The sequence below is a fragment of the Choristoneura fumiferana genome, chromosome 9 (assembly GCF_025370935.1).
Source record: "Choristoneura fumiferana chromosome 9, NRCan_CFum_1, whole genome shotgun sequence".
In the NCBI taxonomy this organism is placed as follows: domain Eukaryota; kingdom Metazoa; phylum Arthropoda; class Insecta; order Lepidoptera; family Tortricidae; genus Choristoneura; species Choristoneura fumiferana.
In genome coordinates, this window is record NC_133480.1 from 2,776,078 (window position 1) to 2,791,771 (window position 15,694).

General features: G+C 40.7%; 1 protein-coding gene across 1 annotated transcript in view; it reads right to left on the reverse strand.

Moving 5' to 3' along the window:
- The window catches only part of LOC141431447 (uncharacterized), a 62,165-nt gene that overhangs the window by 26,381 nt on the left and 20,090 nt on the right, over positions 1-15,694 (reverse strand). The window contains exons 3-9 of the mRNA XM_074092630.1: positions 8,566-8,746; positions 7,451-7,623; positions 6,916-6,998; positions 5,577-5,757; positions 4,767-4,916; positions 3,786-3,883; positions 2,665-2,729 (exon numbers count right to left, since the gene is read on the reverse strand). Of these exons, the coding sequence (XP_073948731.1) occupies positions 2,665-2,729; positions 3,786-3,883; positions 4,767-4,916; positions 5,577-5,757; positions 6,916-6,998; positions 7,451-7,623; positions 8,566-8,746 (931 nt within the window). The remainder of the gene's footprint in view (positions 1-2,664; positions 2,730-3,785; positions 3,884-4,766; positions 4,917-5,576; positions 5,758-6,915; positions 6,999-7,450; positions 7,624-8,565; positions 8,747-15,694) is intronic.

The window sequence follows — 15,694 nt, forward strand, 5'->3', positions numbered from 1 at the left end:
GAGTATAACGGTATAATACCTGGACCTCGTCCTGCCGGCGCGGCTCTGGCGCATGCGGGCGCGGCCTCGGCGCGCCCTCTGCCGGCGGGGCGGGGTTCTGCAACAACGACACACAGTAAAGCTACTGTACCTTGTATTTTTTTCTCCTGTCTATCTGTTTTCTGTATCGCTTACTGTGTCTGGTCTACAATAAAGAGTCTTTGTATTTAATTGTAAATAATTCTGTTGACATGTTTAAATTTTTGTTTTTTCTTTTCTTTTCTTTTTATATTCTATGAGTCATGTGCTTGAAAATAAATATATTTTATTATTATTTGTTTGTTGTTGCACTACCCACAAAGCTGATTAAACTTTGTCATTTCAAAGATATCAAAACTACACACAGAATTTTTCATCGCCCTTTGTATCATTGGCATTGGACATTCGCTTCCAGTTTTGACGTCAAATTGGAGTTTCGATTTCGGCAGATACTTAAAACTCGATGTTTGAGGCATTCGAGATAGTGTTGTGAAAAATGCTAATTTCGAGGCTTAAGACTCGAACCCTAAAGACTCTCGAGGCTTAACGACTCTAAGACCGCAAAGGAGGTTTCTTGCATCCATACACATAAAATAAGCCAATACGGTATTTGACAACTCCAGATTTTGCCATATGTTAATATTATTATGAAAATATAGATATACAGATAGTGTTTAGCGAAGAGAAAATTTAAATCGGTTGAAAATTGGATTTAAAGTGATTTTCTGAAAAATCTATATACCTGTCTCTTTCTCAAACGCTTTTCTCTATGCAGCAAGTATGGCGGTACTGGCGTGTGACGCCACATGCCAGTACGTCTTTCTCTGTCTAATCTTGAATTTCAAACCTTAATAACTTTGTTATTTTTAAAGGTAGCTCAAAAATTGTTTTTTCTATTGGCTCAGGCCTGAAATATCCATTTTCCTAAAATGTATTTTTCGCAAAATGTCTGCTTTTCAGAATGTCAACACGTCTTTTGCATAATGTCAGCGTCTCAAAATGTCAGCTATTTAAAATGCCTGTCTCCAAGAATGACAGTTTTTGTACATATGTTCGCTTTTCAGAATGCGCTTATTCTCAAAATGTCTGCAACCTCAAAATATCCGCTTTCGTATAACGTTGGCATTCCAGAAAAGTCTTATTCCAAAATGTCTCCAATCATGGTCTTCAAATTTCATCTAAACGTCATTAATGTTGTCTTGAATGCCAGTAATTTTATATTAGGTATAGATATTTATGTTATCAAAGAGTAAGTATGCAAGCAATTAAACCTTTTACATTTAAAAATTTGATTTGAAAATAAGCAGACATTATGGGAAAACAAACATAACAAGACTAAAGCCTATTTAAAAAAGTGAACATAACGGAAAGCAGAAATAAGGTAATGCTAATATTATAGTAATGTAAACATTATGAAAAGACGACTTCCTCAGATTGTACACATTTTAAATAGCAGACATTTTGAGAAAGCTGACAAAATAGAAGTTTTAACATTGTGAAAACGCAGACGTTTTGAGAATTGTACATTTTAGGAAAACAGACATTTCAGGCCTGAGCCTTTCTATTCGATAACAGGCATTGTGTAGTTTTAATTTATAAAACATATACAAAATAGTCAAATACCGTATTCAATTCTCAAATATAGTCGAGTCTTTAAGACTCTGGAGTCTTAAGAGTTCGAGTCTTTAAGCCTCGAAATGAGCGTTATCCACAACTCTAATTCGAGAGCAATTACTGTTTCTTGAGAGGAGCAATACCGCTAGATGGCGTTAGTGTCGTGAGGTCCGTTTGACGTTACAGTCCCGCTTGCCATTGGCTCATTTAGTTAACCAATCACAAACGAGACACAAAGTCATAGTGGTCAAACGGACCTCACGGTACGAACGCTAACTAGCCTGTCACAGAAATCCTCATTAACATTTTATTACTGGGTCGATCAACTTTATCTTGTCACTCGTTGCTATAGTTACGGTCTCTTGAGTCACTCCTTAAACTGCAAGTTTATAGGATTAAAATTTGCCAAACATGCATCTTTGTGGTAGTTTGAAGCCCCTTCTATAATTGGAGATCTAATAAGCATGTTAGTATAATGTGACACAACATTTCTTCTATTAACGCATCCACTGCCACCGACGCACGTGCGTTTTCGGAACTTTGCCCAGTGCCGCCGTCATAATTATTCATACATTTTGAACGCACACGTGCGTCTGTGGCACCAGTGGAAGTCAGGTGGCAGTGAATGCGTTAAACTGTACTACTTTTGTCCCCTCGTTAACGGGACTAAATAACAACAACTACCCTACTATGCAAGTATATTACAAATAATAGTCGAGACGCAATTATTCGAGCGTTTTATCCGCCTCAATTTTCGTGGTCTCATTTTTTTATGAATGAGTTGTAAAATTTTATAAAATTATCGATAATTTTTTAGACATCCTGTAGTTCTACTAGGTGACCTTCTACCATGTCAAAAAAATGTGCCCACGTGAATCAAATAAAATAAACACTCGAGAAACCCCGGTAGCCCAGTGGTCTGACATATGGCCTCTCAAGCCGAGGCTCGTGGGTTCAGCCCCGGTACTCACGTGGTGATGGTGCGGCACGAAGCCGGGGCGCGGCGGCGGCGCGCGCGGCTCGCCGTTCAGCTTGGGCGGCGCCGCGCCCGCGCCCCCCGCGCCCCCGCGCCCGCCGCGCCGCCCCCCGCCAGGGCCCTGCAAACAAGCGAAACATTGACTCACATTACATTGACCGCGCTAAAAGAGGCTCTACGCCCTTTACCCACTAGGCACGTGCCTAGTATCTCCGACCTCGAGGGGTCTCCAAAATCAGGTCCCTATTTCCGACTGGACACACTGGGCACGCAGGTAGCCAAGTGGCCCAAACAGTAGGCCACTGGTGCATTCTGACAGTCAGTAATATAACACTTTTACAAGTAATTTATTGAAGCAGGCGTTACTTTGCGGAGGTCCATATCAATGAACATCTGACAGATGATGAGATGAAGTCTAACATCTGGAAGCATGGTGAACGGTTGTATTGCTCTGTTGACGAGGTCTTATTGAGCTCGAAACGCGTCGGCGTGGTGTGGTGGTGGCGATACTTATCATCATCATCAGTGTGGAAGTGGAGGAGCTGCATAATCACTTTTTTGGGTAGACTTAACTATCGTGAGATCGCGGGTGAGCAAAGTTTAATTGTTTATTAGTTCATTAAGGGGCTGTTTCACCATTCCTTGCCCTCTTGCTTGCTTGGTGTTAACTGGCGGTTAGGTGTGATGCCGTCTCTATTTGTTTTGTTCGAATAGACGCAGACGGCATCACATTTAGCCGTCGATTAACGCTAATCAACGGATGGTGAAACAGCTCCTAAATGTCACATTTTTTTTCCCGCAAGAACCTAAAAATTAAATATAGCATGCTTCTTCGTTAAAACACGTAATCAAATACCATAGACGGTTCGAATCGAACGATCGCCTAAAATAATGAATAAAGAGTTTTTTTTTAATACTAAGGGGCTGTTTCACCACCCATTGATTAATGATAACTGACGGTTAAATGTGATGCCGTCCCTATTTGTTTTGTTCGAAAAGACGGAGACGACATCACTGTTTCACCACCTGTCGACTAACTTTAAGTGTCAGATGAAAGTAATGCCGTCTTTGTTTATTCGGACAAAGCAAACAGAGACGGCATCACTGATATCCGTCACTTAAAGTTAGTCGACAAGTGGTGACACAGGCCCTAAATGTTATAAGGCAGGGAACTCACGTGTGCTGGTGCGGGGGGAAAGGCGGCGGCGCGTGGTACCCGCCGGCCTGGGCGGCGTAACTCTTGCCGCCGGGCGCCGCCGGTGGGGGCGCCGCGGGCTGAAACAATACCAACTCAATAGCATCATCATCATCAAGCCGGAAGACGACCGCTGGACAAAGACCTTACAACAACATCTAACATCTGGTAGAATTGTGTACGGTTGTGTTGTTCTGAAGATTAGCTCTGGCCGAGTTCGAAACGCGTCCGTGTAGTGTGGTGGTGGTGATAGATGGGTTTGTGTGATTTGTGTGTGTTCTTACAGTGTGGAGGTGCAGGAACTGCAAGAACACGCATATCTCGCATAAGCGTAGCTATCACAAGGTCGCGGGTGAGCAAAGTAATTGTTTTTTCTCAAAAATATCCGTAAAAGTTGACATTATTCTTTACATATCAGAAGGTGAAATGCATAGTTTATGGTCAGCGAAAAATTAAAAGTTGAAAGGTTTGCAGGCGCGCTAGCTAGACAATAATGAATTAGCGCGCCTGAAATCATTCACACTTTTTTTTAAAGTTTAATAGGCCATGGAAATGTTGGCACAAGTCGTATACAGCCAAGTCTAATGGCCGGTATCAGATATTTTGTTGGAACTCCGGACTTTTGTGATTGGGTCTGAAACAGCTTGTGGTGTTTTCGGTGGAAAAATACACCTGCAGTTTATTTTTAATGAAAAAAAGGCGGGAAAGCATAAGAAAAATATTGGAATAAAATTAAATGTTATAATATATTTTGAGAAAAAGTTTATTCTATTTCAGAATTATTCACCATTTTTGAGAAAAGCTTTACATTAGTCTCGGCTGGAATAGCAATTGCTGGCTTCTTATTAGTTAAAACAGACTCGCAGCTCGTCCGTTTAAACCAGTAAACTCAGCCAGTAATTGCCTACTTCCAGGCCACGACATTAATCTACTTTAGTCCAGTAGCAGTGCAGTATAATGTACCGGGGAGTCGTCGGAGCGGCGCTCCTCGGGGGTGAGGTGGTGGCGGGGCGGGCGGTCCTTGTCTTTGGGCGGCGCGTGGTAGGCCGGCTTGGGCGGCGTGCCCGAGCCATTGTTGCTGGTCGGTGAAGGCTTGCCGGTCAGCTTGCCCGTCTGGAAACAACATTTCCTTTGTACAATACGAGATTTTTTCAAAGTAACTACATTTTTTTTTTTAATTTGACGACCGAATGGCCAAGTGGTTAGAGAACCTGACTATGGAGCTTGAGGTCCCGGGCTCGATTCCCGGCCGGGGCAGATATTTGTATAATGTTTGTTCTCGGGTCTTGGACGTTTAATATGTATTTAAGTATTTACTTATCTATATAGCTATGTTTATCCGTTGCCCAGTATCCATAGTACATGCTTTGCTTGGTTTGGGACAAGCTCAATTGGTGTCAGGTGTTCCATGATATTTATTTATTTATAATGTAAGTTTAGACTAATAAATTGTCGTTGGAAAGATATTTATTATATATACTTGTATTATCGAATTTACATATGTATTAAAGTCAAATGCGACCACTGGAAGTGGGTCAAAATGAACCTGCAAGATTTGACCCAAGAACAACAATAAACAGAACCAGTTAAATAAATGTTTGTAAAAATGATCTCAAAGGTCTGACGCGGTTTGTACGGAGCGTCTATTGAAAAATAGTGCTCACAGCGCTAACTGCGCGCGTCGCGTGCGACTGCGACCGATTGTACCTGCGCACCCGCGCCCACGCCAGCCAGCGTAGACCCTTAACAGACACAACGACCAGCTTTACTGACCTGCTGGGCGCCCTTCCGTTTATTCGGAATGACGTATTTCCCCGCTTCCGGCGGGCCGGTCGGCCGGACGACCGCCGCGTACCGTTCCTCCTCGTCCCCATTCTCCAACTCTATGCGAGCCTTGTACGTGGCCGTGTTTTCTATTTCGGCAGCAATCTCTTCAGCTTTAGCTTCTGCGTCTCTGTAAGGTAAATTGTTGATAGGAATGTCATTGTTGCGTAAAAGCGTTCTGTTTTATACAGGATGTCCCACGGCTATATCACATGGAGATAATAGTACATTGTGTCTTAAGGGCGGTAAATAAGGAATTACCAACGAGAGTCTATTGGAAGCCCGAAGAGTCTATTACAATGTTTTTCATCACATTTGCGAGTAAATTTTTATATTTCTAAAAGAAATAATAGTACATTGTGTCTTAAGGGCGGTAAATAAGGAATTACGAACGAGAGTCTATTAAAAGCCCGAAGTCGAAGACTGAGGGCTTTAATGAGTCGATGTTCGTAATTCTAATACCACCCGTGCGACATACAATGTTTTTCATCACATTTGCGAGTAAAATTTTATATTTATAAAGAAAAAATATAATTGTTCCAAATATTGGCGATACCTTAGGCTGTGCTCTTGGCAACGTCGCCCTCCCCCTCCCTCGGCATGCGCCGCAACGTGCGTGTGCATGTGGTCCATGTAGGTAGTCCTGCAGCAAGAGCGCGCGCACGCACGGCCACGGCGCAGCGCCTTCAGTAAGGGCACTGACTCATTTACCGACCACGGGTTTCATGACAAGCACATTAAGGTCGAGGGTTTTATTTGGGGCTTGCCCAAGGTAGCCTGCATGTTTCGACGCTGTTTACGAGCAAGTGTGATGAAAAATATAATTGTTCCAAATATGGGCGATACCATAGGCTGCGCTCTTGGCAGCGCTGCCCTCCGCCTCCCCCTCCCGCAGCATGCGCCGCAGCGTGCGTGTGCATGTGGTCCTGCTGCAGCGCGCGCAGCGCCATCAGTACGGGCATTTACTCATTTACCGACCTTGGGCTTCATGACAAGAAAATTTGTACGCGCAATGACTCATTTACCGACCACGGGTTTCATGACAAGCACATTAAGGTCGAGGGTTTTATTTGGGGGGTTGCAACCAAGGTAGCCTGCATGTTACGACACTGATTACGAGCAAGTGTGATGAAAAGTATCTTAAATAGTGTAGAGAGAAAGTAGTGTTAGCAATTACCGTAATAAAGAAAGAGATGGCACCGCGTCGTAGCGTCTAATCTAACTATACATTTTTCGCTGCGAAGTCATATAACTTCCAAATCTTTGGCTCAGCAGTGGTTAAAATTACCTGTAATCTTGGGTATCCTTCCTCTGCAACGGCAGCGTGTATCCCGCCAACGAGTGGTCATAGGTGCTATGGACACCATATACCTTGAAGAGAAAGTTTACTGGTTAGATTCACTTTGAAGTTTCATTAAGGTTTTTGTAGCAAAGGTTTATATCATGGTTCTCATATAACTAAGGGCCTACGTTTGCCGTGCCGTGCAAGCAGAGTCAGCTGGCATGGCCCCTCTAACGGATACCAACATTTTTATAAAGCGCAGCGGGGACATGCAGAAACCATTCAACTGATTGGGCAAGAAAAAAATTGCGAATTTCTTATTTGTAAATTCCCATCATCACTGCTGGGCACAGGACACGAGACGAGGCACGACAGTGTAAATGTAGCATCAAAGTCTGTATAGGTAGTGCCACAAGAGTTGAAGTGAATGATTACACACACATAAGCAGAATGAATGAAAGGTGTCATTACACGAAATGTTCTTGTGTGCGTGACCTCAACTCAAGTGGCACTACCTATAGGTTCGTGCGCGTGGACTGACCTCCTCGTTCTTCCTAAACATATCGTTGGCGTCCCAGCCGTTGGCGCGGTGGTCCAGCTCCAAGTCGGAGAGCCTCGCGGAGCCGTTCACGGAGGGCGCGTCGCCGCTCTCGCCCTCGCCGTCCCAGGGCTCCAGGTGCCGTTCCTCGCCGCGCCCGTTGCCTGACAGTATCACTGGGGGGGAAACGAGAGTTACGGTTACGATCGTTAATTTGGGACCTACTTAAGATCGAATATCTGTCACTTTTTATGACAATTCAAAAAGACAGAGAGAGAGAGAGTATGACGCATGTCTTTACTTTCTGTAGAATTATGTATGTATGTAAACTCTTTATTGTACAAAATAAGTAAACAAACACAATTGACAAACAATGAGATATACGTACAAAGGCGAACTTATCCCTTTAAGGGATACCAGTCAACCTTTGAGTGGATGAGAGGAGCATTCAGTCAGTGACAGACAAAAAGTGAGTTTAAAAATTAAAATCCTAACATAAAAATACACTACTTACAAATATATGCATATGCAAACAAAATATGAAACACCGGAAGAAGTCACTGGACTATTGGTCAAGTTACATCAAAAATACAAACTGAGACATGGATGCACAGAAAAACCAGAAAAAGAGACCAGCGCTGGGAATCGAACCCAGGTCCTCAGCAATCCGTGCCGCGTGCTAAAACCCCTACACCACCGCTGAACAGGAATCTAGACACGAATTTTTCCTATGCATACATATCTCAGGTTGCTTATTTCTACTACGCTACTTATGCAGCAGCACTAGCGACATCTATGTTCCGCTCTCATCGAGAGACGTCACACTCTTTCGGAACCAACCGCTCACCCAGACAAGAGATGTCGCTACTAAGCAATCAAATTATGATTGGTTTTTTGGAGTCTTTTTGTATTTTTTATTTCAACTCCAAATTTGTTACTTTTTCGATATTGTTTCACGGGATACCCGTAAAAGTAACAAATTTGGAGTTGAAATAAAAAATACAAAAAGACTCCAAAAAAACCAATCACAAGTTACATCAGTTTGACAGTTACTGATTCTTTTTTATTATGAGAGGGAGGCAAACTGGATCCTTGCTGCCACATCTTGTTTCACTCACCATTAAACTTGCTAGAAATCGCGCTGTCCGTCTGGAAAACATCGTGCGTGGCGTAATCCAAGTCAGAATCCTTGGCGCGGATCGACACGACATCCTGCGGCTTGAATATCAGCTTCTCCACGACCGAGTCCACCGCCACCACACCCTCTTGGTCCACGCGGTGCGCCACTTCTAATACCACCTGGAAAGGAGACAATTATAAGTAACAAACTTGTTGCAAACGTGAACAATATAGTGAACTAAAACGGTACTTTGCTAATTTACTGAATCAGTTGTTACTTTGCGGAGGTCCATATCAATGAACAGAAATAATTACTTTGCTCACCCGCGATCTTAGGGCAGAACTACTGTTTGTGGCCAATGTATCGATTATGGCCATCTATTGTTTAAATATACGTTTGAAATCAATTTATAGTAATACATTACAAACTTTATTCGTTTCAGTATAAACTTTTGAAAACTCAATTTACATATTGTTTTATTATATTACTTCAAATGTTAACTGGCCAAAAACGGTCTTAGGACGGCCACATACACTCGGAATTCCGTTTGTTTTAATTCATTGATATGGACCTCCGCAAAGTAACGCCTGATTCAATAAATTATTGAAGAACATAGGTAGAATTTAAGGGTTCACACGGCGCCATTTTGTTGAGTTGAAATTAACAATTACTCATTTATTTATATCATATCTCACCGGATCGGACAGCGTCGCGCCCTGTCGCGTCTCATTAAGGTTTGACATGTTGTGACAAACCTTATTTTTTACTTAAAACTTAATAAAATGAAAGGTTAACACATAATACAGCGGATAACACAAGATAAGTGTCAATGATAGTGTTAGCTTGAAAGCCTACACGATACAAACGGGGTCTAAAGTATTTACTCTTAATTTATACTTTAGGTACTTAGTAAGTATTAATTAAAAAGACATTACTGTAATCACCTCCGTTTGACAAACCAGTTAAAAGTAAATGAATGCTTTTATATATAAACAGTGATTTAAAAGACATTTTATTCGTTAATTAAGTAACTAATGACTTATTAGTAAAACATGATCGATCGAGCGTTCCGAATTAAAAGTGGACATTACCACCCTCTAAATAATAATAATAATAATAAAACTTTATTGCCATGCTAGTTACATTACAAAAAAAGAAGATAAATAACAGAAACAAAAACTAAAAACTAATCTAAACTAAATAATCAAGCGATGAAACAAACGTCAGGTATTTAACTACAACGCATGTTCCTCTCTCTCACTCCTAGATCCCGGGCTGTTCAAGTTTAGTGTTCGCAGTTGAATACATTTTTGGGGATGACAAATCCATCTAGCTTGGTCTTATCTCTGGGAAAACGCTTATTAACGAGTTTTAGCCCGAGCAAAGCTCGGTCGCCCAGGTACCTGTTAATTATGTTGCGTTGGTTACTTACAATGGGCTAGGTTAACTTAGTTTTACTTTAATAAAATAAAACTAATATGAGGCCAATGAGGTGATCTGAAATATTTTCATTTTCAGGTGTTGAGGCACTAGACTAGATCATTAGGACAAACGACGTTAGGCGATACGACGCGACGGGCTTCCATTACGTAACTATTCAAAAGCCAAATATTAGCAAGCAATGCGATGGCGATGACACATCAACATAAGATATATCCCAATCGTAAAAGCTAACTCATTTTATTACACCACCCACTGGCGGCGCTGCAGGGCTACTACGAAACTCGAAACTCGAAGTTCGTGTCGTGCGGTCCCTCTGACACTTATACTATTTAATACGAGAGCGAGAGGGATCGCACGACACGAACTTCAACTTTCGAGTTTCGTAGTAGCCCTGCTGGTGTCCGAGGAATTCCCAATTGCGGGGAACTCTAAATCGATTGGGAGTTTTGTAGGAACATTTCAGCGCAGTAAAATTGGACAATATAAGGCTGCGTTTCCACCAAAGATGAGCGAAGCTAGTTTTTAGTGTTACTTCACAATCCTTCTAAGGGGCTGTTTCACCATCCATTGATTAGTGTTAACTGGCGGTTAGGTGTGATGCCGTCTCTATTTGTTTTGTTCGAATAGACGGAGACGGTATCACATTTAACCGTCGGTTGACGCTAATCAATGGATGGTGAAACAGCCCCGAAGTGTCTTATATGCTCACACAATCTGTGTGTTTCAAAGATGCATATAGATAGACTTATAATATTACAAACAGCTAACGCAGTGTGTTTCTGTTATGCGGCCGCAATGTAAACAAGAGCGGCGGCGCGGGCGCATTGTTTTAATTGTGTTATTGTTGAACGTTTTTGTATGGGAGCGTAGGTAAATTCGTGTGAGAAGTTTTATTATATGGACTGTTTTGGATTAGGTTTATTGTGTTAATTTTTTGAAGTCAATGACACGAAGTTTTGCCGCACCGTTTAGGTGCTTATGCGAATCGGAAAAATTTCGTGCAACCAATTAACAGACCCTTCTTCCCCTAAAATGTGTGTTTTATCTGAAAGTTGACAAAATGTGTGTTTAAAATAAAATTAATGATAGATTTTACCCTTTTTTTATTCCAACGGCCAAAAGTTTATTAGATCATTTTTGTCTTGACCAATAATCCTATCGATTAGTATAATTCATTCTTTGAATTTTTTAGCTGGTTCGATTTTCTGGTGAAACTAAGCAAATTGAATCAATCGTTAAATGCAGTATTGTTTCTTTTTAAATATAAAAGAATATTTCCTTTATGTAAAGTGATTTAAGACAGTTTGCTTTCAAGGCCCATAATTTTTTTCCACCCTGTAGATAAGTTATAACATAGGTTAAATTTTGTAACTCTCGCCAGTGCAGGTTCTTCCAGTCCGTTCTTAGAGCAATTTATTTCATCTACTAGTGGAATAAAACGTTTATCTTTTAGTTTATTCAGCCGTGGTGTATACTGGGCTTTATATCTCTGTACGGAAGTCCACTGGGGCGTGTCTGTCTATCAGTGCAACGCTTATCGCATAATCTAATGAACGGCTATTGTTGCAGAAACAACAAAAATGGAGATTAAATTTCGAGACTAACTGAATGAAGAAAGGGTATCAATATTTCGGAATAACACACAAGCAAACAGATATAAAGATTTGTAAAAATGTAGTTAACCTACCGAAGTGGCCATGAAATTGATTACCTACAACATGTTGTTAGGGAAAAGTGTTGTACAGTCATCAGATATATCGGAGCGGCCAAAGTGGCCAAAAATATCGGCACATGCACTCTATTATTAAGGTATTAAAGTTCATGTATCGATATTTTTGATCACCTTGGCCGCTCCGGTATATCTGATGGCGACTGTACCTATGGACGGTTATAACCGTGGACACCATTGTTATCTTGATAAATAAAAAACCAGAACGTAACGATTAACCCCCTTATTCATAAAACTTAACAAGCCTATGTTAACTAACAAATGCTTTGTCCCTTTCTAACAAATACAAATGTCGAAGTGACAGATAAGGACAAACGAATTTTAGCGGCATTTTAACTAAAATAGGTTTGATTGTCGTTTATGAATAAGGGGGTAAGTCTTCATGAAGTCGTGGATCGAAGGCATGCATCAAAGAGACTTAGCCAATACGTTTAATTCTTATTGACTTAGCAAGTTTTTTGTCAATTAAGATAGATGGGATATTATCAGTCTCGCATTAATAATTATTTGTAATCAACAAATTACTTCGAAATATTTTTCTTAATTAATAAATTAATTAGCATGAAATGCAAATAATGTCTTTTAAATAACCGCTAACAGGGCAGTCGTTATCTGTTGCCTAATAATTTAACAAGTGGAAATTCCTAAGTTGATCACTCGTACATTAGTGACGTCGAATGTAGTGGGAAAAGTAAAACCAGCATTACTCATTGTAATTTATACATGATAGAGTATGAACCCTCTGACCTGCAGTTTGATGATACGAGATATTCAATTTACTTTAGAACAGCGACGATCAACCAGGCCCTATATCTACACTACGAAGTGCAAAATTCGAACTTAGTATCTTGCCGTCCCGTTGACGCTTATTTTATTTAATACGAGAGTGAGAGGGACGGTACGATACGAGCTTCGATTAAAAACCAACGCGAGGTAGCGTCGCGGGCTAGCGAGCTAAGTGTTGCGTACAAGGTAAACAGCCAGCAAAAAAAAAGTTTGTACAATCACCTTTGTCCCAAAGGAAGACCAGCGCCGTTCGCAAGACCGGCAGATTGCTGATTTGGGACCATTTCGTGACATGCATACGTAACAATTTTTATTTTATTTTTATTATTGTTGCCGTTTTTTTTGGAAAATAGGGCGCTGTCCATTGGAGGACAATATTGCCAGTGCTTAGTAGGTTTTGCCGTTGTACGGTAAAAATTCTAGAAAACGAAATATGAGATGTAATGGTGGATGAACGATGACAGCGCGAATTCTATTTCTGTTTTTATTATTATTATTCTATCCATGTCACTTCACGTCATGTAATGTCACGAATAAATGTTTCTTTCTTTCTACCTGCATTAATGCACAGCATTTTTTATCTGTCACAGCGAAGCGTGCAAAAATATTTGACACGTCCTACGATACCGGCCCTATACTTGAAACGTTTAGACAATTAACTAAATGTAAACAAACTTCAGCTGCCAGTTTTCGTACATTCAAGGGTTTTAAACATTTAACCTATCTATCATTGTAATACAAACTAGACTAGCGTATTTCAATACAGAAATGTAAATGTTTAGATAGTTTAATGGGGGAATTTCAATATTAAAGACACCAATTGACGTTGTTTTGTTTACATTTAGTTAAATACCTATCCGAACCAAGTATAGAAATAGAATCTGATATTTTTGCATGCTTTGTTATGTTACATATTGGTGCTGGTGACTGTACACCATAATATCTACGCAAAGCGATTCGCCAATTTTGCCCCATTCGTTTTTATTTACCACAGTCTTTCTATGAAACAACAGTCGTATTTTTTCTTTACAAAACGTGGAAGCTAAGTGCTTTGGCCTCTCATGCAGAGGGTCGTGGGTTCGAGCCCGGGCTCAATGGTGTGTGCGCTCCCAATCCGCACTGGCCTGAAATTATTTCCCAAGCCCTCGCATTCTGGCGGGAGGCCTGTGCTCTGCAGTGGGACGTATGTGTCGACTCAGCTTAGTCACATCACCGCTTTCTCAGGGGCCAGTGCTGAAGCGTTCGTTCCTGAACCCAAGAATGCCTGCCACATAAAGTACGGTGTTTTACGAACAAGCGACTACGCGGGTACTGATACAGTACCTATTATATAATAACAGTCAGTCGATCTGCGCCGGCGTCCTTGCTGAACAATGTACTATTGCGATGCGACTTTCACTAGCATACCTACGCCGCTATCGTGCCCACTGCAGATTTCCTGTCACAGACCAAGCGCACAGCGAATCCACTCAACGCAAAATAAGCATAAAAACTATCGATAAAAACTTTGAAAAACTCGTACTTTAAAAACAATTTAATCTCACGTATAACTACAGTTGCATTACTGGTTTTACTCGTGTATTGATTCAAGAAAAAGTGACAAAACTGCGAATGAACTAGCTTATTACAAGTGCGCTGTTACTATGATATCTGTCAATACATAGGCACTTCCCGTTGCGCTACGATGGATTGTGCGTGACTCTTGTTGCTAAAGCTGTAAAGTTCGTTTTACGTCGCGTTGCAACTACGTCGGTGCGATATAGATAATGTTTCAACATTTAACATTTTATTAAGAGGTACGTTAAGGGAAACCATTTTGTTGTAACAGAATTTGTACAGCGAGAGTGTAAAAACTTAAAAATGTTTTTGTTTTTATAATCAGGATTTTTTATGGTTTTAAAACTTCGTGATTTCTTTTCACAATTGGCTAAGTAAAGTTTATTGAAGAAGTGCAAGTAATATTTTTTCGGTACATACTCCTGGTTCTAAATAAGCCCGCAGCAGGCAGCTCCCAATTTTTAAGTTTTTTTTTTGTGATTAAATTGATACATTTGCTGCGGTAATGCCAAACAAGCTACTAATCCTTTCTATCTATCGTACGGTCGCGGGTGAGCAAGGAAATTATTTTAGTTCACTAATCCTTTCACTTAAAGAAGAATAAGTTTTTGCTAAAAATGTCATTTTTAATACAAGCTTTTTTTGCTGACTGTTCTTTTCGTTGACTGTACTTGTATCGTCTGTCACCCAAACTACATTTGCATACCAAACTTCAAGTCGATGCCATTAACCGTTGAAGAGTCCCGTCACTGGCCGGACTACCAGATTAATGTATTGTCACGCAATTTACATAAGTATAACAAATTTCAAGTCAATCCCTCTACTGGAAGTTGGTCGAATTTAACTTGCAAGATTTGATAACAGACAGACAACGGGGCAGGTGAAACTAAACAAAAGCTTGTAAAAAAACAAGAAGTCAACTGCCATTTGTCAATGTTGCCATCATCAAAAAAAATCGTTGATTATTGTTTTATTTCATGTTTATAAAATAGGGGTCTCGTGGTTGTTTAGCATTGTAACTACAGTAGTACTTAGTAAGTTTGTCTGACTATGAGAAGGCAGCGCGTCAGCGATGCTGATGTAAAATATGCAAATACTAAGGTGGCCTTATAATCCATTCCAATAAGAAAAGAATTCGAATAAGCTTCCAGTACTGTGAAGAAAAACATTGAAAATCCATTTGCTCCCCTACTTTGCACTTTGATGTGTCGAAAGTGTCTAAGACTAGACAGTCTAAAAGTTACTCTTGCTTTGCCCAATATACTTCAATAGCATCCTCTGATGAGAAGCACGAAGAGAATCTATGATTCTCTTGGCGCACGTCGACCAATTAAATCTCAATACTACGCTTAGATATTACATGAAACACATCACAAATTCGGAAGTAGCATCTCCCACGGCACCACAAAGCGGTGGCATGCGGAAGCAAGATGTTAAGTACGCGCTGCGTTTATTGATTCGACCTACATTCGCCGGGGTCGCGGCAGATAACCCGACAACGACCCATGCACTTTTGGGCAGCGATGTCACCGTAGGGCATTATTGAACTTGGGGTTGATGCTGTAGAAAACCGTTTACTAACCGTTTAAAGATTACTCTGTGATATCAGACC